Here is a 22,627-nt window from a genome sequence, read left to right on the forward strand (position 1 = left end):
ATAGTTTCAACCTGACCTACAAACCTGCATGAGCTTTAAGTCTGGGGAGGAGACAGTGATGTGGAGACAACTCTCTCCAATATTTTGATTTGGACTGCAGTAGCCATTTTAAACACTTGCTGTCAGTACTAAATAATTCTCCCCAAAAAAAAAGGTTCCACTTTGTAATACAGTAATACCCTAAATCAAAAACAGTGCAGCTAATGGCTTTATCAATATTAATGCACTGTGTGCTATTGATTTATAGACTAGTTACAAGCCATTAATAAATAACTTTTGGGTTGCCAAATTGAGAAAAATATCTTTGACTTGATATATACATACTGTAATGTTCAGGTTTGAGAAAAAGGATATGGATCAAGATACTATTATTAACAGTTTATTAAGCATTTATTAATATTTACAGGTAGGTCATAAAGTAAATCCACCAGCCAAAGAATTCTCACATCATGGCAACCCAAGATTATTTAACTGATCTGCAAAGTAGTAGTGTATTATATTTTACCATTAGTTAATACATTAGTAACAACTTACTAGCCACTTCGTGAGCATGCCTTATTAGAAAGTGGCATCTATACTTTCACATGTTTTATCTGGTTTTCATAACAGTATGTTTACCAACAACAAAACAATGATGTCATTATGGAAAACAGATTAAGTCTAGAGATATTTTTTCATATCACATATATTGTATAATATCATGTTTTGCCTCTGTAACCTCATTTCCTCACACATGTCAGTGCTTGTGCTTCTCAGAAGGACTGACACAAAACTTGACATTTAACACAGATGTCCAAAATCAGATTAGAACTACACTGCAGTTGTCTGAACATGATGTCAAGTTTTCTGTATTTGCCCAGTTATCAACAGGACTAACAAAACTCCAACATCAAACAGAACAACTCTGGATTTAAGGTGGATATTTCTCCATTTAAACGTGTGATTCACATTGTGGTATGTCTCTGAGCTCCATCAGTGCACTTCATGTTTGAGGCTTTGATCAGTGAAGTGCTGGTGCGTCATTTCACTGCGGCTGACAAACCGAGCTGCGGCCAGCCTGTTGAAGCACAACGCAGCGGTTGTTAGCCAGACAGAGCCCAGAACAAAGAAAGCAGGGAGGGGAACGCCAGAGAAGAATGGAACACATAAATAGGTAATTCGAGGGACTGTTCATCATTCAGCTACAACAAAGCCGACGCTGGAGTGCTGTTAGTCACTGCTGTGCAATGCTGGAGAGCGATGAATGCAACAAATCACCTGGAATTGTCCACGATGTACTGCACTATCTTGTCCAGAACCTTCTCGAAGAGCGCTGTCCGGACCCAGATGTGTTTGATGGCCTGGGCAGAGAGCGGCTGAGGGGGGCGACTGGTGGTGGAGGATCCCTGCCTCCTCAGAGGTTCATGTCCAACGCTCTGGGTTCTTCTGTAAGGCACAAAGCACAGGCAGGTCACTACTACCAACAAGCACTTCTGCATACAGATAGTGATAGCAATATTCAAGAGTATGAAGCTATTTGACAATGACCCTGTGCTTTTCCTGGTGTGACATGTCTGCTAAAAGAGGTGTTCAAACTCTTCCGTAAGGGTTCATGTGGCTGCAGGTATTCATTACCAAGCAGGAGCACGCCAGGCTGAACTCATTCAATCAGCTGATCTCAGTCTTCAGACAGTTGATTGGTCAAATTGTGTGGTCTTGATTGGTTGGAACAAAAACCTGCACGGCTCACTGCCCTTTATGGGATAGTTTGGACACTCCTGCCCGAGGCCTACTTGTAATTTTGACACAAACACATAACAAACATAAACATTTGTCATGGGGATTCCTTAAATTTGGTTATTAAAGAATTGTGATCAAGATATGTACAGAGAAAAATAAATATGATTTACTGGTGGATTAATCTATACAGAAGAGCTGATTAGTCCAGAACTAATGTTAGCTAATTATTTCAAGCCGATATATCTGTGGTAAGCTAATGTCTGATAATGTCTGCCAGTTTTAACATGTCAGTCACAGTGTACATAGAAGTGAATTTTATACAGAAATGTACATATTCAATAATGAGTGCATCTGGTTAGTACTACTTGACTTGTCCTATGAAAACAGATATAAAATGTCTTCTGCAGTTCATGTCTAGGTTAGTAAATGAAAAGAATTGTGTGTTTGACCATCAGGAGGCAGCGTTTAACAGCATCATCAGTTTATTACATCTGATCAGTATTTATAACAACTCATTACAGCTTGGTTTTCAATAAATCTGTACCATGTCAGACAAAAAGGTGCCATTTTATGTTAGACATGATCTGGGTGATGTTTATGAATATGGAGGCAGATGCATGATGGCAGGCTGAGAGACGAGCACTTATATCTCAGACTGAGTTTGATCTCTGGCAATCAGACAAAACCACTCACACACACACACACACACACACACACACACACACTAACACACACACACACGCACACACACTAACACACACACCCACTTCAGAAAGCTAATGAGTGTGTGTTTGTTAGTCTGTGCTCAGGGGGGCTCCGCTGTTTCAGTCACGATGTTAGCAATCCCCCAGTGCGTGTGTGTGAGTGAGTGTGTGTGTGTGAGTGTGAAAAGGAGATTTTCGGCGAAGTCACGATTTTTTTGTCCCCTAACATTTTCATGAGAGAGAGAGTGTGTGTGTGTGTGTGTGTGTGTGTGTGTGTGTGCGCGCGCACGCACAGTGACAGTACTCCTGAGGATGGAGGGAGCTCAGGATGATGTCAGAGATAAGACAGAAAGCAGAAGAGACAGGATCTGTCTTCTCTAAATAAAACCTGCAGTGTTCATCTGACATAGAGAATGAGCATTTCTTCCTTTACAATTAATCTGTAACTTCTATTTAAAGTTTAACTCAAGCTATATACTACTTGCACTGTACTTATTTCATACACATGTATATTATATATACCTCAATACTGACAGGATGTAAGGATGACACATTCAGTCTATTTGTTGCTCGGTTTACCTCTTGAAATTTCTTGTCGTGCCTTTATCAAACAGGATCTCTCAGTATTTAACACTCAGCCTGGCACATTTGATTTTAATAATCTCAGGTCTTTCCCTCTAAATAACAAGCCTGTATAGATTATTATTTTTATTATTGATTAACCTGTTGATTATTTTCTAAAGTAATCGTTTGGTCTATTAAAAAAAAGCAAAGCTCAAAGTCTTCAAATGTCTTGTTTTGTCTAAAACTCATAGATATTCAGTTTACTACCATGTATGACAAAGAAAATCCAGAAAGCCTCACAATTAAGAAGCTGGAAACAGTGTCTTAATACCAGAATCTAATCAAATACCAGGAATGTTAATCAACTAATTGATGCTCTTGTTTTGTTTGGATTGACCACTAGGGGGCACTTTAAGAAATGGGTGTGCCATTACACAAATCAGAATATAAATCAGAAATTGGTTTGTCCAGTCTTTACAACATTTGCAGGATATGTTTCATAACAAGGTTGAAACACATGTGTAAAACTATTTTGAAATAAAAAAAACATGTCCATGGGAATGGTGCAAATTTGACCAGAAGTCAATGACAGTTTTTCTCAACATCACCAAACTAGGTGGATATTTTTAATGAAGCTGTTGAAGCTTTCATCTTCCATCAGTCTGTGCTGGTTTGAACCCTGGAGTCATTGCTTGTAGCTATGTTTTCATTTTGTCTTTCAGTGGAGGAGGTTAAGACCTGGACATTATCCCTGAGGGCACACTACTCAAGGTTGATAACACTGAAACAGAGTGGGAGTGGGAACAAACCCTTGACAGTGGCTCTTCAGGGTCATGGATTTCATGAAACAATATACTGTTGACCGTCTATGTGAGACCACTGTGATTTATACAGGCTATGATACACACTACAGACTGCAAACGTATTTGACTTACTATTATTTTCATTCATTGTGTTCTTCTCTATGTTTTTCATATATTTCTCATTTAAAATATGCTTTGTTAGTTTGTTTACAGTGAGCTATTTTATAGTTAAGTTTAGCTCACTATGCATCTACAGTGCAAGTATACAGTACTATTAAATAAATACATACTGTGCATGTATACAGTATATTGCCTTTATGCAAAGAACTATAGAAATTCATTTAGTAGGAAATGTGACTATGAGTTATACAATGTTTTATTAACCAAACTAATGATGTATATCCAAGGGGTTGACCCTTGAACTTGACCCTTAGCAACATTTTTTGACTGGAATAAAAGTTGAATCATTTGTTCAACATCATGTTTTGTTGGTGTTATTTATGATGATGTATATATATTATCTATAAAGGGACAAATAAACCTTTTTAAAAAAAATCTAATCTAAGCATAAGAAAAAACCTCACAGATTTCACTCATTACGTCTCTATAATAAGCTTTCTTTCTGTATTTAACACCATCAGAGTTCTAACATATGAAATTTGTACTCTAATGTTTCTGGACAAACAAAATTAAACATTTACCAAAATAATACATTCTACATCTATTTAATCCTTCAAATAAACAGTGCAATACATTCATCTTTGATTACTTTTAAATGCAGATGAATGAAAAAGGTACAACAGTTATTTTTGGTCTTGGACTATAATTTTAACTCGTGGAGTGTAATAAACCACCTATCAGCTTTAAATGTTTTGTGTTTTCAGAAAATAAATCTCTTATTTATTCCTGTAACACAAAAATGATGCAGTGCTGGTGCTTCTTTTGAGGCTAAGTAGTACTTTGCTTGGCAGAGTAGGTATTATGAGAGGTGCCAGTAATCTTCACCACTACTAGAGTATGGACATTTTACAGACAGATTATTCCTTAATAATCTCACCTTCACTCACACCATAACAATTGTTAGGGTCATCTTTCCAGCCTTTTGCAAGGAAATATAAGTGCTCGTCCATTTCTCCAGTGGACATCATTGTGCTCATTGTAGCTGAACGAGAGGTTAGGGGAAGATAAAAAAGGTTTATTTTCTACAGAAAGAAGCAGTCTTTATGGTCAGTGTTGCTTCACTGGGTTAGTACTTCACTTTACTTTTCACTTTTGAAATGATCTTTGACGTGATGTTTTATCAGACAAAGATGAATGGTTATATAACGTGCCACTGTTCCTAAATCATTCAAAAACTAGCACAATAAACTAGAATATGATGATGATGTATTGTTACTTAGAATCTATTCACACATGTGTATCATCTACTTGTAATTATAGAAAGTTTGATGTGTAGATTGCCTCTTCCTACAGCGTGCTGCCTCTCTTCCTCCTTGCAGTGTTCTGTCATTGGTCTTTACAAATTCAAAATGTCAACATGGAGCTAACTGAATTGATTACAATGATTACAACCAGATTGCATTTTGAGCTGACAAATGAATATGAATGTGCAAAGGAATATGTCAGGGGTGATTTATTATGAATTGCACATCCATAATGTGATGTGAATCCGTGATGTGATGTTGGGTTTTGTGTACAGGGCTTTTCATGGTGTGTTGCACTGACATTTTCAATTAAGGAGCGACAAAGCAGATGTACAGTACAGTTGATTTATGTATGAGTTTTATACATAATATTACTGGAGACATTTTGAAATGGCAGTAAAAGTGTTAGTTGTTCAGTATGATTTAAAAGACTTTGTGCGAAAAACCTATAAAAACACCCTAAAAACAAAGAAAGTCCAATGTTCAGATCCCCTTGAACTCCAGCATCAGAAAGCTGTGGTGTGACAGTGTTTGAAGGATCATTTTGGCTAAAATCTAAAATGCCTCCATGTAGAAATCCACAAAAGGTGTATCCTTAAAGCTAATATGTAGTATATGTAACATCAATCGTAGGAGGTATTACTTTAGCAGTTGGTGGAAGATATGGTTCCACAACTGGTTTATTAGACTACAACCTGGATTTTTTGGAATTTTGGCTTATCACTTTCTATGAGTTATGATAACATTTTAGTCACCAAAGTCATTTCTGAGACAAAGTCCACCTGTGTAAGAAACAAGCAGTCAGATTGTTTCTACTTATACTGTAGAGGACAAGACAACTGTCCTTTACAAATCGGTGAAACTCTCTACAGCAAACGAAAGAACACGTTTCTTTCTTTTTTCAACTCCACTGAGGTTTTTACAAAGAAGTGCCTCAATACTGTGATTCAACTATAATCAATGCAGATTGGATTTCAGCATCATATTCGAGAAAAGCCTTTAATCTACTCTCCAATTTGTGCATTAGAGTTGTATTACCACTGACATTTTCCATCAAATTATATAATATGTGCCCAGAAAAACACTTTCCGGCAGCTCTATTGAGAATATCAGGCTGCAGAACTATCAGACAAGGAAGACAACAAATGTCATTATCAGTAATTACTTCCTATTGAAATGTATCCAGTGTAATATTTTCAATATATTACACTCATTAAAACATTGTCAAACTGAAAGACGGTGTAGTATATAAGATCACAGCTCACACAGCCAACATTAGTAAACATGCTGGCAGATTAATCTACTAGTTGTTGATGGTTCCCCATGCTGTTCCCTTGAAACACTTCCATATACTGTGTTGGATGTTAACAGCAGACAGTTTGGGTGATACTTCACCATTTTACGTCATTTTCTGGCAAACTATCGAACCATCATTTGTGCTTCTTGGCCCATTGGACTTGAACAACGCCGACACACACACAAGATCCACATTCATTTTAGTGAATACTATTATATTATATAGAACCAGTGGCCAAAACTATGAAAATAAGATGTCAGGTGTAATAGTAGATTTAGTACTCCGCTGCTAGCAGCTGCTAGCAGACTACTGCTAGTCAATAGCAAATGAATGCAAATGATATGCTAGTGTTGCTCTTTACCCTGTATGTTGGAAAAGAGAAGCAGAGGAACAGAGAGAGGAAAAGAGAGTGATGTGTTGGTAATTCATCACTGTGATCTCTTGGTAAGGGGAAAAAGGGGAAAGGTTATAAAGGAATACATCACAAAGACACAAGGAGACATAGTAGCCTTTGGCAGGCAGAGGCTAAAATACAACCTCTTCACCAGACCTGTCACTGGCACTGAATCACACACGCACGCACATGCACACGCACACACACGCACACACACACATGTACATGCACAGAGAGATCCAGACCATCCAGTCATGTTCTGCTGTAATTACTATTCATTTCACCACTGCAACTCTTTATTCCTCTGTTGATGTCTGCTCATATTCTCTCTGTCTCTCTCTCGCTCTCTCTGTCTCTGTCTCTCTCACTCCACCTCATGCTTCCCATCATGCTCTGTGCTTCTTTCGCCGCCAATGGCGTAAACCACGTTGCCACGGCAACCAGGACAAATGAGAGACGGAGCCCTGAGGTGGGATGAGGAGAGGGGGTTGGGGGGGGGGGGGGGGGGGGACTTGCTTGTGTGTGTGTGTGTGTGTGTTTAGATTATGAGTGTTCATGAACGCATGTATGCATTCTGGCGGAGGGGCGTGACTTGCGCGAAAAAACAGATCCATAAACAATAATATGCTTTAATGTTGTGTGCAGTCTGTCTGGGGAAATAAAGGCCAATGAGATGTGACAGATGAACAAGACACGGCAGCTCATATGAAGACGGAGAGCTGAGCGCCCAGCATACCCAAACACATTTAACTCTGCTGATTAACATTACGTAAAGTGCAATACTGCAATGTTGCAATGATGTCTTGCTACACATTTTGACTGCGTGTTCTATTGTTTTTGCATCATTTATGCAGACATGTAGGTGTGTGTGTGTGTGTGTGTGTGTTTGTGTTTTTGTGTGTGTGTGTTGCCCAGAGCTTTCTCTCCTCCATTTGGTAGTCTTTCTCTGCAGCCCTGGAGAGACACGTGGTAGCCATGTGGCTCCAGCTAATGGACAATTAATGGGCTTGCAAACAGCTCGGCTAGTACCTAAGTGCCTGCAAATAAAGCAGTTTATCATACTCTGTGTGTACACACATACACGCAGAAATACATACGCAAACACGCATGCAAGTATACACACCAGCCCCCCAACCCTCCTCCTCCTCTCTCTCTCTCTCTCTCTCTCTCGCGCACACACACACACACACACACACACACACACACACACACCTTGAAACACGCCCAAGGCTTATCACAGTGTGCACACAGACTGCTCAGCTTTAGTAAACACTCATCTGACCAGAGATTGTCTGCTGCTGACGGAGTGTATCTGCAGCTGTGTGTTTGACATGGAGATACTGACCTGGTGTATAAGGAATGACAGGAAGTTGATAATGCCTAAATAGATCTTAAAATGTGTATAGAATGAATCTTACTTACAGGAAGTGTGTGAATACTAAATCCTTAGGGGGACTCAAATATGAAGGTCATTGTATTATTTATATATCATGTAAAATTGATTTGCATGCTGAAATTGTAGAAAACGGACAGGTCCAGGAAAAGTTTTGCTGCCTTTAGGGGGCCACAACATCCAAAACAATGTAGTGCAGCTTTAGAGCCCCATTGTAATGATCTATAGCGCATGGTGTGAAGTGTGTGGTGCAAGTGCTTTAAGGCCATGTTCAAATCCACTTTTGCTTTTTTAACGGCGGAAAAATGGTCAATGCCCCAGGGTGCATGGTCCAAAAGGGTTGGACTTAAGTCCCCTCATTAATTAATCATAGGTGTGTTTTGGGCGTAACACGCTGTAAACCAATGTGTCATCTCCCATTCCCTTTAAAAGCCAGGAGCGCTGTCACTTTGGCGGATTGCTATTATAATGGCGCATTTGTCAAGCAATGTGTTTCAAGAATAAAACATGAGTTACTTTGGCTGAAAGAAAGTTATAACTGACTAGTCTGATGAGTGTAGAGGTATGTATGTGTGGTTATACTGTAGCAGTCTGGTGTCATCAGCTGATTTAATAAACAGTGAATGGCTGTGTGTAATGGCACTGTGCTCTGTGCAGCATCTCAGAGGCTGCAGACCTATCAACATATCAGTCCTACAGTATAAACAGCTGTGGATATGAGACTCTGTAAGAATCCCCCACATTCATTAACAGATTAATACAGATGTTTTAACCACAGATGTTCAGATGCTTTTCTTGTGGCAGCAGAGAGTGTCTGCAGCGGCACTTTTTTGTATGTGTGTGTATTATTAGTGTGCCAGTGACTTCAGACCAGGTTTTTTTTGTCAGTAGCGCTGACTCTGCCTCAAAATAGCAACGTACTACCAATGCGCCAGACCACACCTCATTTTGAGACCAACATGCCGATGGGCGCACACACCGGTGCAAGTGCATTTGCTATTTAGACAACACGGGTGCAGGGTGAAAAATAACAACTGCGTCAGGGGAAACTAACACATGCATCACACCCACCATCCACCGCAAGATGGGGCCCAACGTCTCACATGTTTGTGCTGGAGTTGCATGACTATAATGCAAGCACAGCTCCTGCAAATTTGTGCAAACCATAAATCGGTTTTGCAGGTATTTGCACATAAAGCAAAATAGTGGACATATTGAATTTTGATCACTTTGACTAGTGGTGCTAGAAAAAAAGTGAGGGGGGGGGACCTACTGTACGTCAGTGGACCTCACCCTCTGGAGAGCATGAATGTGTGTATAGATTTGATGAATTGGTCTAATCCATCCGATAGGTGCGTGAAATGTTTCTGTGTGTGAGAAACTAAATAATCTCAACTCAGAAATTTCAGTCACATCTTTGAGTCTTCATCAGCAAATGTCTACAATCTCTTTCATGTGGCCAACACTCAGCCAGTCCCTTCCATTGAGTTCAGTAAAATGGACATAAAGTGACAGAAGAGGGAGGAGAGGTCTGCATCACTAACCTGGTGAGATCAGCCTGCTGCTGGAGTTGCTCCTGCACTTTGCGGCAAACCTCGCCGGCAGTGTCGTAGACTTTGCCGACCTTGGTGAAGAGGGCTGCGATCTTGTCGCTGCGGAGAAAGCCAGCTGCCCGTCTCTTCAGCAGGTGACCCAGGCAGGCCTCGATGGCAGCTGGAGAGGAAGGAGCAAGAGATTAATGGAGATGAGAAGTAAAGAATAGAGGAGAAAGTGTTGTGAAGAGACATAAAGGCTGGAAGTTTAGGAGCTTACTAAAAAACTAAAAAATAGAGGATGAGACAGAGATGGTTAAAATCAGTGAGTGAGTGAACCACCTATTACTCTCTTCAATGAAGAAATGAAGAGGATGGTATCTTCCCATTATAGATAAGAGTAACAGTCTAAAGTACAGTGGATATACAGTTGGGCTGTAGCAACTAATTGTTGCTTTAAGAGCTTTCACAATGAAATTCTTAAATGGCACAATTAACAACATTCAGTTAACTCACATAAGGCAGATTTTAACACTTATTATGGACTAATAGAGTAACAGTTTCAACTCTAACATATAGTTGTTAGTATTTCTGATCTCATGTAATGCTGTGATGCTACTGCCTCATGACTTACTTAAAGGTGCAGTGTGTAGAATTTAGTGACAAGTAGCAGAGCAGACTTTGCAGAAATGGAATATAATATTCATCAGTATGTTTTCATTTGTGTATAACCACCTGAAAATAAGAATATAAAATACATTTTTTGTTACTTTAGAATGAGCCCTTTATATCTACTGTACATATGGAGCGAGTCCTCTTCCACAGACCACCCTTTGCTGAGGAAGACCATGAGATGTGAATGAAATCTATGGGAAAAAAAGCTGAGGGCATGGAGTATGAAATGTGTCATTTGTATGTAAATGAACACAGTGTCCTCTACATTAGACCAGACTGTATCTACACAAAAGTCGACTCCTCTTTTCATTCAAACTCCAGGCTTTCTAGAGAGATCTGCTAATGGATTTGTGTGTAGAGATAATGTTATCAGTCAACACTTTCATCTGCAGGAGATGACGGCCATTTAACAAACCAGAACCAACACATTCAGCTGAAATGTGATTTTTGGAAACGTGAGATGCAATTGCTGGCTGCCAACATCACCTTTAAAATATTTAGAGGTCTGGTGGTAGTAACCTGTGTGCAGCTGCTCCCTCAGCATGCCCTTTACACTGCAGGTACTTGTGTTGTCCATTCATTACCGATAAAGATAGGATGGTATAAAACTTTAATGATCCGTGGGGGGATATTGGCTCTCAGCAGTGGTGATAGAAATCTGCAGGAAAATTGGTGGGCTGTAAAATTAGCCCACCTGACTATTTCTTTACAGCAACAGAATGTAAGTGTGAGACTAGAAAGTAACACTTGGAGGAAATCGGGATTATATAACTCATGAGAAAAAGCCAAACAAAGTGATTTTGTAAAAATAAAAAAAGAGCTTCATCACGACTTATGTGTACAGAAGGTGCAGAGCTGTTTATAAGTCTTTTGGATCAAATTCAAGTCAAGTCTTGAGTACTTGAGGCAATGTAAAGCATGATCAAGAGAGTGATTCCCGAAAGAACTTTTAGCAACACATTTAATATATATCTGCAATGATCCTGGTTTGAGTGTGGATGATAACCCTAACTCTAACCCTAACCCTAACCTCCTGGTAATAGAAGTAAACAGCTGTTACTGCTTTGTTAATCTGATTCTTTTTGCCATCTTTATCTATGAAGCTATCTAGCCATCCCCCTACTCACCTCAACTTATATTGACATTAGAGCCTGACTGATATATTGGTCAGCCAAAATTATTGGCCAATACTGACCACAGATATATCGGTATCAGTGAATGTGTGCCGACATTTTTATTTTATTTTTTAAAGTTATATAAGCAGAATTTCATGTATATTTTATGCTTTTTTCTTAATTCAAGTTTAGTTATTTTGTTCTGTATGTTTTTTTATTCTTAGCTGTTTGGAATGATTAAATTCACAGCTGTGTCTACTGCTTCCGTGCACTGATGTCATTTTATACAATACAGTTTGTAGTTAAACTGTAAAATATCACAGCCTCCATTACATATCTTTAGCAAACGTTTTTGATAACCACATTTGAGGGATCATTGCAAAAAAAAAAAAAAAGTGTGTTTACAGTATGTATATATTCTCCTCATATAACATTATCAGCCAATATATCAATGTCAGTATTTTTTTGCTCCCTAATATCGGTATTGGCATCGGCCCCTAAAATCCAGTATTGGGCGGGCCCTAATTGACATCACCTGAACTGTCACCTCTCTGGGTCATTATTATAACAGATGTCATAAACATAGCCAGAAATGGTTTTGCCAGCTCATATTCTCAACCTATGCTGTTGTTCTTCATGTGAGGATGGGCGTGTATGGAGACATTATATCCATTGTATGTTATTCATTATTCACGACAGTTTCAGTATTTATGTGTCAGCAAGTCAAATCTCCTCTGCTTTTAGCCTGCAAGTCTCAAGTTAGTCATTACCAAAAGTCTACATCAAGTCGGATGTATTGTATGTACAGTATGCTGGATAAATACACAAAAGTAACCCAGAGAAATATTTAGAGATGAGGCAGAGATGGAGGTAAGCAGTGTCTTTCTAGCTGTGATCCATCCATTAGCCGCCTGCCTCCCTCTGTAATTGCTGCATAAATGCTTTGGCCATAATGAGCTTTTTAGGGCTGATGGTAAAAGCAACATTGTGACACGATTACCCAAGTGAACGCAAACAGAGGATTTGCCTCATTCTCATTATGCTGTATGTTTGGAGATGGTTTTTAATGATCAAAGTGCTTTAACAAAGTTTTAATAATGTGCATAAACATTAAGGTTTTCAGCAAACCAAAGAGAAGAAGCACATCTGCATTAAGTCATTCATATATCAGTGCTGAGCTTTTGAGGCTGCCTGCTACGGAGTCTGTGGAATATAATGACCAACAACAATGATGCTGGATTAAAAAAACTTCTGCTTTATGGGTGTAGTAGTCTTGCTTTTATTACCACTAGCCTTAGAAGAACAGCTGAGAGGCTCCAGATTTCAGCAAAAAAAACCATGTGCAGCTTTATTCTGACAGATTAACATGTTAACCTATGAAGGAAGTACTGTTGGCATCCATTCATACTTTTGTGGTGCTCTTGGACAGAGAAATGTGTAATGTGTGTTTGTAGTGAGTGTGAGGTTGAGCAAGTAAAGCGAGCAGCAGAAAACTTTTTCCATTGTCATTTTATATTTTAAATGATTGTTACATTTTGTAAAACCTTTATCTCTTTTAAGTTTAATTATGGCTCATTATTCCTAGTAGTGCAGTAAAATAATAATCTTTATTAATTTTCTATTTATACTTTAATTTTTATGATCAAAAATCTCCAAGCTCATTAAGAGATATTTAGCGAGCAGTTAGCTCGCTTGTTAGCTCAGAGAGATGTTTCCCTTCTTTAATGAATGAAATGATTTACAATTCCGAGAACAAAATGTTAAAGAGGTGTAAACAGCCCAGTTCAGAGAAAATAGGTCTCCTGGGGCCCATTATTACTAATGCCCCAGGTGCTTAGTGTGTCAGGAATTAGCTCACAACTACAGTAGCTCTCCAACTAGCCCTGTGGGTATTCATTGAGTCACCAAGCATCCAGAGTCACATATTTGGCAAAGACAAGTGGATGTATTTTGCTGTGTCACTTCCTGGTGTGACCCAGCCTTAAAAGATGGGGTCAAAAATGTTTAAGTTTGTCTTAAAACTACAGTCAGGTGCCTATATGAACAGTTAGAGGTTTTCCTCACTGTAATCATTCCTCCTGTTCATACTGGCAATTAAAAGATGCTCTTCAAATGTGCCTTGAATGGAAGTGATGGGAGCCAAAATCTACAGTGTGTCCACACATACATTTGGCACTTCGGCACTAAAAAGGCTGTTATGTTGAAAGACATCCACTTAATTTGACTCATTTGGACTCCCGAAGCTTCATATTAGCTTCAGATCTACTTTTACATTTTTACACAGAAGGAGGGCTGTGGATTTAGTCCTCCATCACTTCCATTGTCAGTGCATTATGAAGGGATCTTCTAATGGTCAGTTTGAACAGGAGAAATGATTACAGCAAGAAAAGCAGCTTCAATGTTCATTTGGGCTCCTGTTGGTTGTTTCAAGACAGACTTGAAAAATGGCTAACCCGTCCTTTAAAGCAGCCATTCTCAACCAGTGTACAAGCACCACCTGGTGGGCCATAGAGGCAGTGGTACTGTCAGATGGTTAAATTAAAATTAGAATTGTTGGTAATTTACAAGGCTAGTTATTTTTATATCTTTGTTTTCAAGAATTCAGTTACGCTTAAATATCACCACGCCAATAATGACACCTCATCAGGTCGAGACAAATGCGTTGCCACTGTTAGATAGCTAATGTTCCCTCGGATGCAGTGACACAAAATGGATCAGTTTTCAAGTGAAGTGGGAGACAACCACGCACCATTACAAGTGAAATATGACCCGGGATACATTAAATCTGGATTCATAATGGCAGGCAGTGACGCTGAGCTGAAAGCACTGTGTGTTTAATGTGGTGAAATCCTGTCAAATGAGGCGCTAAAACCAGCAAAACTTCATAAACATTTAAACACAAAGCACCTGGGATGTGTTGGGAAGCCAAAAGAATATCTCTGAGGAAAAGAGACAGACTTCATGAAGTCCTCGCAACAGTCATAAGCCACTTTGAAAACTACTTATATGGTTGATACTTGTGTATCTCGTAGCAAGAAACCCTTTACGATCCCAGAGGAGCTTATTTTGCTTAACCCTGTGGATATATGCTTTTACTGGGGGAGGCAACTGCAATCAAAATTCAGTCAATACATGAGGATGTTTTGCAAAGAGCTTCCTATGAGAACAACGGCAGATATTGTAAAGCACTGTGCCTTGATGATGACTTCACGGGAAAAAAAAAAAAAAAGTCTTGATTGGAAATACTGTCCAGATGTTTGCACAGACAGAGCTGCATCAATTACAGGAATACATTGTGGTGCTGTCAAACAGATCCAAGAGACAGCACCAGATGCCAAGTGGATGCACTGTTTCTTGCATGGGGAGAGTCAACAAAGCAGATGTCAGCATAAGTCAAGATGTGACTATGAAAACTGTTGACTATATTCAGAAACACGCACTCAACTCAAGGTGTTTTTGCTGCTCTGTGTGAAAGACCTGATGCAGATCATTTGCAGTGGCTTTCAAGAGAACTTAATGGCCTTTTTTAACTGAGAAGGGCAGCACTCCCCCTTGCTGAACATTACACTGATGGTGCAAAACTGGCCAAAGTATCAGGTACAACTGACCTGTTAAATCAGCTGCAGTATATCAATGCAAAGCAGTGGTTTTGGTTTCAGATAGAAACGAGGGATCTTTCTTTGGAACAAAAGAGTCAAAGGGTAACGATTTGACATGCAACTCCCAAGTGAAACTTTGGAAGCCTTTCCTCATTTCAACATTTCCAGTGCTATAACTCAGCATTTGACTCAGTTGTCACAGACTACTTCCCAAAAGACTCATGACATGGAAACCTTTGGATTTTTGAGCCACTATCTGTGGATCCAGCTGAACTAATGGGAGTATGTTGACCTTGCTTCATTCTGGATGCTGGCTGCCAGTCAATATCTCTTTCTGTCATAACAAGCAATCAAATTTCTATTGCCTTCCACCACTACCTATTTATGTAGGTCAGGGTTTGTGTCTCGTCTCGTCTTCAATTTTTATATAGCACCAAATCACAACAAAAGTTATCTTGAGGCATTTCTAATAAGTCTAGACCACACACTTTTTCATTACTCAGAGGCATGCCCAAGTGTCTCACTGAGGGTAAGCAGGCTATTTATTTTGGTCATTACAGCTGACAGTGGTATAACACATATTTACAGCCCTTTTTTTTTCTTCTTTTTTGTCACGTTATGGAGGTTGTTTTTGTCATTTAGGCAAGTGGTCCTCGGAAAAAGCACACATCAGAAGTGAACCCTAAGTTACAAAAGGTTGAGAACCTTTGAAAAAAATAGTTTGTACAAAGTTTTGTCAAAAAGTGTTGACGCCTTTTCAAAATAACCACATCTCCAAGTTGGGTGAAAAAGCCTGCCATCATAGAAAGGGGCAAGATGCCATGAATTGTGAAAATGGGGATAATGGCGCAGAGTTTTGAATTAGTCCCCCTTAAACCGTTCATGGTGCACTCTATTTTTCACTTCCCTTCCCATTCCCAGAAACAATCAACTGAGCCACACTGGTAATGTTTGTTGATTCATTCAACTGAATAGAAAATTGCTCGCAGGAAAACAATCTATTCAGGAGCTGTGACTGAATGTCAATCAAGAGTTCAATTCACTTCAGTTCTCCTCCTCACAGTGTCATTCGAGAGTTACAGCTGTCAATTTATTAGCTGCCTCTGTCCTAAGCATAATGTGGGAAGTTCTTGTGCAATGATTTGTGGCTTCTTACATTTAGCAATCCGTTGAGCCATCCGTGTTTTCTGGTGTGTTTCTCTCTCATTTGACAGAAACAATTATTTTGATCTGCCTTCAAATTTTGGGTGCTTTGTAATCAGATGTCACTTTAGCTTGACTGGCTTCTTGGCACCGGAAGACACTCAATGCATTTTTGTCTCCCATTGCGTGATAAAATCTCAATAAAACAAAACTTGAGATAACTGTCATCATATTTTTCAAATTAGCTAGTTTGGGCTTAGTGTCACTTGACAACATGGACTGACTCAAATATTTCTCCATACTTGACAGCTAGCTGATGAGCCAAGCTAAGCTGCAGCAGAGCCCTGAGTGAAGTGAGTGATTCATAACAGATTGACGTGATGTGTCACTATCATATCAGAGTTTCTACTGGCACAAAGCTACAGTGGGTGGGAGGAAAGGACACAACATTGGTTATATACCATAAACCCTGCTTATAGACGCACTCATTTTATTGCACAGCTTGGAGCAAGTCATTTATAGCTAATTATTGTGCAGCCCCCCTGGCTATGCTGCAGACACTAATTTGAGAATCACTGATGTAGGTCATGCTGACGCATTTATTTGGACAGTATTGCCAATCAGTACTGGTTACTAACTGTGCAGTACCTGTATGTCTATTATGGCATAGAGGTACCACATAGCAATAGACAGAAGTGGTAAGAGTACTTGACTGAAGAGGACTTTACCAACCATTTCTAGTGGAGTCTCCTCTTTAAAGTGCAGCTCTACTGTAAGTACTGCAAATGTGTTTGAAGACCGTTTGGAGTAAAAGTCAATGTCTCAAATTGACTTTTTGACTCTCCTGTCAAGGGGACTGGCAGATGAAAAAATCTGCTGGCCAAGCATATTTTTTACCGAACAAAATAATAAATTGCAATTGTGTGTCACATTGACATTAATCTCCTGTATATGTGGTGCACAATGCTACATAAAGATTTCATAATGCCAAAATGAGCAACATCGGCTAATCCAGACATTCATTTTAACAGTCTGTACAGTAGCAAACAACTCAATATACAAGACAGTTTTGTATATCTTACAAGTGAATTAGGGACGTTTGCCAACAAAAACAGAGAGAGAGAGCAGAAAAATCATCATCATAATAGCCAACATGTGAGTAAATGGTTAATCTTTTTCACAATGTCACAGACATTTTGATATGTTCTAGCAGGAAAAGCACAGGTGTGCTACCATTTTGGTGTCACAGTTCCAGGTCCCTGCTACTGTGCATGCTGACTTACTGGAATGGTTTAATGATACTTTAATGGAGTTGAGCTATCATTAATGTTATTACAGTAGATACACCTGCGCTTTTCTGCAGAGCATTCAAACTGCCCTCTTTTTTTCTATTCACCAAATTTAAAGCAACAAACCATATTACACATGACTACAGGTTATTGCACAAACCCTTGACCAGCTGCACCATTTACCTCGATATGTTTAAAATACAAACTTAAAAAGGATGCTGTAGTGGTTCAGTCTACATCAGATCACTTTAAGTCTTACACTAGAGGGAAGATGCTGTCCATAACTGTGGAGAAAATGAGCTAGATCTGTGTTGTAAGACACTGCTCATAGATTATCTAGACCTGGATGATTCTTAAGACCCATCATTTTCATAACAGAATGGATACTGTATCTAATGATCCTCTTGAAAGCTGTGCTGTAGAAGAGTAGCAGACCACAACAACATTTTTACTGCAGTTTGTGTGGTAGATGTTCCACTGTATTCACCAGAAAAATGTTTGCTGACTGCTGTTTGGTACTCAACAGGTACTGTACAGTTGGTTTGACAGAACTGAACATTTGCTTTAGGGGGCTGATGAGACCAATGAGATTGAACAAACACAGAGGAAACAAGCCATTAAACTGAGACATTAAGGAAAAAGAGGCTAGTAAGCTGTGTAGCATTGCAGAGTTGGGTGCTACAGTAACTGTCCATGTTATCAGCATCCTGTTCACACTACTACTAGTCATTTAAATTAAAAACATAGATTAATGCACATTTAAGATTCTGAGCTTCAGGACATTATTTTTACTGTAATATAAAGCAGTTAAATACACATATTTAATTGTGTATCTATAGGCTTGTTTCTCTTAGCAGTGGCCATAAAACTAAATTATAGCTCACATACACAACCTGTGCTGATGGATTGTAAATAGATACTCAGAGGTTATGAAGTACTGATTACACAACCTGCCTATAATTCTGTCCAATGTGCCAGTGGTGCTGACACCACTTTTTTCTTCTTTAATTGGCCAATTAAGATAATCCATTTATGTAGTGGGAATTTATCTGCACAGTTACTTTCATTTATCTTTTGTATTTTCATGTTTTGCTTGACTGGGCTTTGAAAGTATTTTCACTGAGAGTATGGTTTAGAAAATAAAGCATAAAGTGTTTGGGAGTTAGTGTCAGTTGGTTCGGATGCTGTCTCCACTGAGATCATTTGCAGATCTAATGAAGACAAAGCTAATTAGGCAGCAGCGCTTGTCTCACTTCCTGTCTGTATGTGTCTGAAAATCTTTGGTTTCCTGTGTGTTTGCTGCTGTCTCTTTTAGAAGTACAATGTTCGCATTGTGACCACATTGAACACAACTATTAATGCAATTGTGTCGTCAATCCACATATAACAACTATCTCAACGGAAATATGTAATCACACACGACTGTTCCAAACCAGCGAGGCTTCTTCGCCCACTTCGAAAAGCAAGGAAAAGTCTTAACAATAGCACAGCTTCACTATTGGCCAGCATCTTCTTTTTCTTTTGTTGTTTTTTTGGACCTGTACAAATGAGAGGAGCATGTGATGAGCAATCAGATTTCAATTGGATGTCAATGTGGACATTGGTGACACATTAACGGGGGTATATGTGAGGGGGGATGAATTTCTGCACCATCTTTGTTTTACATGTTTTGTTGTTTAGTTTTCTGAGTTTGTTCATAACATGTCTGAGTATGTATACAAGATTCAGGACTCATAGTTATATTTGTGCCATGCTCTTGTTTTCAATATGTGTGGTGATATACGGTGCGGCATACCTTAGAGAACATGCTAATGTACAATATTTACTGCTGTAAATAAGTACTAAAACAACATATAAAGGATATATGTGTTGACACGTTTAAGTGTATATTATACTGTAAAATGACCATACATTATGTCAGAGTTACATATAATAATAATAATAATAATAATATAGACCTGCATGTATGTGTGAGCTATGATTGATGACTTTTAATAACCTTGCTAGCTTCAGGCTGTGCCGGCTGACAGACAAACAGACTGCTGGTCTTTGCCTCTGAATAATATGTGACATAACTGTGCATTAATATTTAAGTGTATGTGAGCTTACAGCACGTATCTCTGTGTGTGGGTGATTTCCCAAGGTGTTCAAGGGCATGCACACTACACAACCATGTCAAACTATTTATTATTGTGTTAAATGCAGCAATAACTGATGGTAGATTTGTAGTACTTATTACTTCAGGCATTAAAAGGGTAAATCCACCCTAAAATATATTGATAGTGATACAAAAAAAACTGCTATTAGTGATGTAGATGATACTTTTAGAGGAAGGTTTTTTGGTTGTACATCTTTGTACAAAAAAAAAAAAAAAAAAGGATAACGGGCCAAATGTAGAAAAGATGAGATGACATCACCCATATTCCCAGCACAGACGGGGAGAAATCCATAATCAGACTTATCTTTTAATAGCCCATAACATAATGTACTGTACACACCCCTACACACACATCTCTGAATGAAGATCTTGGAGCCATGGAAGCTTTGAAAAGAGGATTATTCTTTTTCCAAGCCTTGGAGGAAATACTTTTGGAAGTGATTATGAGTCTCCCCCACTGAAAAGCAAAAATGTCTTTGGGTTATGAAATGGTTTGATTAAGGATTAGAGTTCGACGGGGTCCTCTGCCCCTAGAGCTAGATATACAGCTAATGTACTGTGTTTTAATATATACTCAAAGTTCAACATGTCACGATCAAGACTGTGTAGTCAAAGTATTCAAAACTGATTTCATCTTTTTTTTGGAGGCAAATTACATATTTAGTCCAGGCAACAAATCATCTGTTGAGGTATATTTAAATATACAGTTGATTCGTCACAAGATTTTTCCAGCACACTGTCTGATATAAATGTACTCTGGGCTATTTTTGTACATTTCTGACGGTCTCTACCTGTTGGACTGTATGAGTCATGCTGCCACTTCTCTACCAGGTGCAGATAGAGAGAGATAGTGAGAGACATCAGCGATACGACAGCAAGAGTGTCCTGAGAGAGATGGAGTAGATTACAGGGCAAAAAATAACAAGAGAGGAGAGGAGAGATGAAAAACTGAAGAGATTAGAATGATCTTAATGGAGAGAACAGAACACTCTCTCTTTCCTCCTACTTTCTCCTCGAGCTGCCCAACTCCCACAAGGAAATCACAAAGTCTGCTGCCAAACAAATGACAAAGCAGTGTTTATGCAGCAATTTCTGCAGCCGTTCAGTCTTTAGGGCGGCTTTAAAGAATCTCAGATGAAACTGGCCTGAAAAAAGCCCTGAGGTTTTGGCGTGAAGCGCGCAAACGTTCAGTCTGTTGTTCAAGATTAAAGATGTTCAGCTGCTGTTGTAACAAAGCAAGAAGCTATGTAATATTTAAAGAAGAAAGAGCACATTTGTCCTCTACTAAAGTTGAAGTTATAAGTAATATTTCAGCACACTCAGGAATGTTCTGCTTCAGCCCTTCTTGGTCTAGTATGACCAGTAGCTTTTGGTTGCTAATGGTAGCCAATGTCAACAAACTTTAAAAAGATTTTGTGTAGCTGACATTAACATTAACGTTGTAACTACAGTGAACATGGCCAAGTTATACAAATGTAAATTTTACATGTGTTTTTTGCACTAAGCACCACTATACTGTAAGCCATTAGTAGGTTAGTCTGTAATGATTTGGTACTGCTAATGCAAATGCTAACACTAATGCTATTGGTAGCTTGCTAACTAGCTAATCGCCAATTCTGGTAAGAGAGCAACAGCCATGTTTGATTTGAGACAACACTAACCTGACAAAATGTGTGCACTACTCAAATAAGTACTGTGTACACAGTGTACTACACAAAATTGTACAAACAGAAGTGTTAGTCTGCTGTGGGTAAGTAGTGTACAATCTGTATCAGAGATTTTACTTTCTGTGTGTATTTTATGAAAAAAAGCTTTATTGTCAAGATACAAATATTCATCAGTGCACCTTTAAACCCATATGACATTTGTTTGCTGCTTTGGACTGCAGTGAAACTTCAAGCATGCCAAACACTGATGGTGAAATATGCACATCTAAGTAGTTAATTTTCTACTGGCATCAAGTAAATAAAATATATGATAGATATAAAACTAAATAAACAGCAAAAAAAAACTGTGATCCTTCCAGAGATGCAGAGTTATGACTGCCAAGAGCCTGCAATCTCTAAGTTCACATTCCTTTAATACTTCTTTCATTATTTCTGTTTAACGACTCCGCTCGGTTACTAAAAACTAGAGAAGCATATCAACTCTGTGTTTACGAGGCTAAATGGAAACATGAATCCTGCCTACATAAAATGAAACACACTGACTACGCTCAAATTAAAGCTGCACTCTTCTATCAGTGACAATGGAAAATTTCAATTTTATACCTAAAACTGTTGCGAGGTGAAACCAATCAGCCATAGAGAAGAGGCTCATATTGACTAGTTATGAACCAAAGGAGGCAAAGGATGGAAGTTTCTGGGTAGGACGCTTGCTATAAGTGCCTGAGTTTTGCCTTTAAACTCTTTAAGTGAGCAGGGAAATGTTAGGCTTTTCAATTAAGAAGGAGATGGGTTGTTCTTTTTCTGTTTGCACCTCCCTCTTTGTGAATTCCTTCATAAGAAATCTGCTGGAGCTTTAATTAACAGTCTTACCTGACTCATAAAATCTGCCAGTGATTCTTATTCATAGCCAGCTTCCGGTATCTGGTGGCTGCTATAAATCAACAGGGACGAGAGCTGAAGAAGCAGCCTGGTTGCTTTGTCATTGAGTTAAAGTAAAAGCACAACAAACTAAGACAGTGTGATGTTAAGAAATCTCAAAGGCTGATATTTGCTTTGTAAAGAAGAGACCAGCCCAGCAAGGAAAAGAAAACAGGACTATTGACAGTGTTGGGCAGGAAGCACTCTTCAGTATCTGCGCTTCAGGTGTGTGT

General features: G+C 38.9%; 1 protein-coding gene across 1 annotated transcript in view; it reads right to left on the minus strand.

Moving 5' to 3' along the window:
* Nucleotides 1–22,627, minus strand: part of sgsm2 (small G protein signaling modulator 2) — an 88,459-nt gene that overhangs the window by 25,879 nt on the left and 39,953 nt on the right. Inside the window, 2 exon segments of the mRNA XM_053321317.1 lie at nucleotides 1,258–1,425; nucleotides 9,843–10,011. Coding sequence (XP_053177292.1) covers nucleotides 1,258–1,425; nucleotides 9,843–10,011 — 337 coding nt within the window.

Source organism: Scomber japonicus, chromosome 6, assembly GCF_027409825.1.
Source record: "Scomber japonicus isolate fScoJap1 chromosome 6, fScoJap1.pri, whole genome shotgun sequence".
Taxonomy (NCBI): Eukaryota; Metazoa; Chordata; class Actinopteri; order Scombriformes; family Scombridae; genus Scomber; species Scomber japonicus.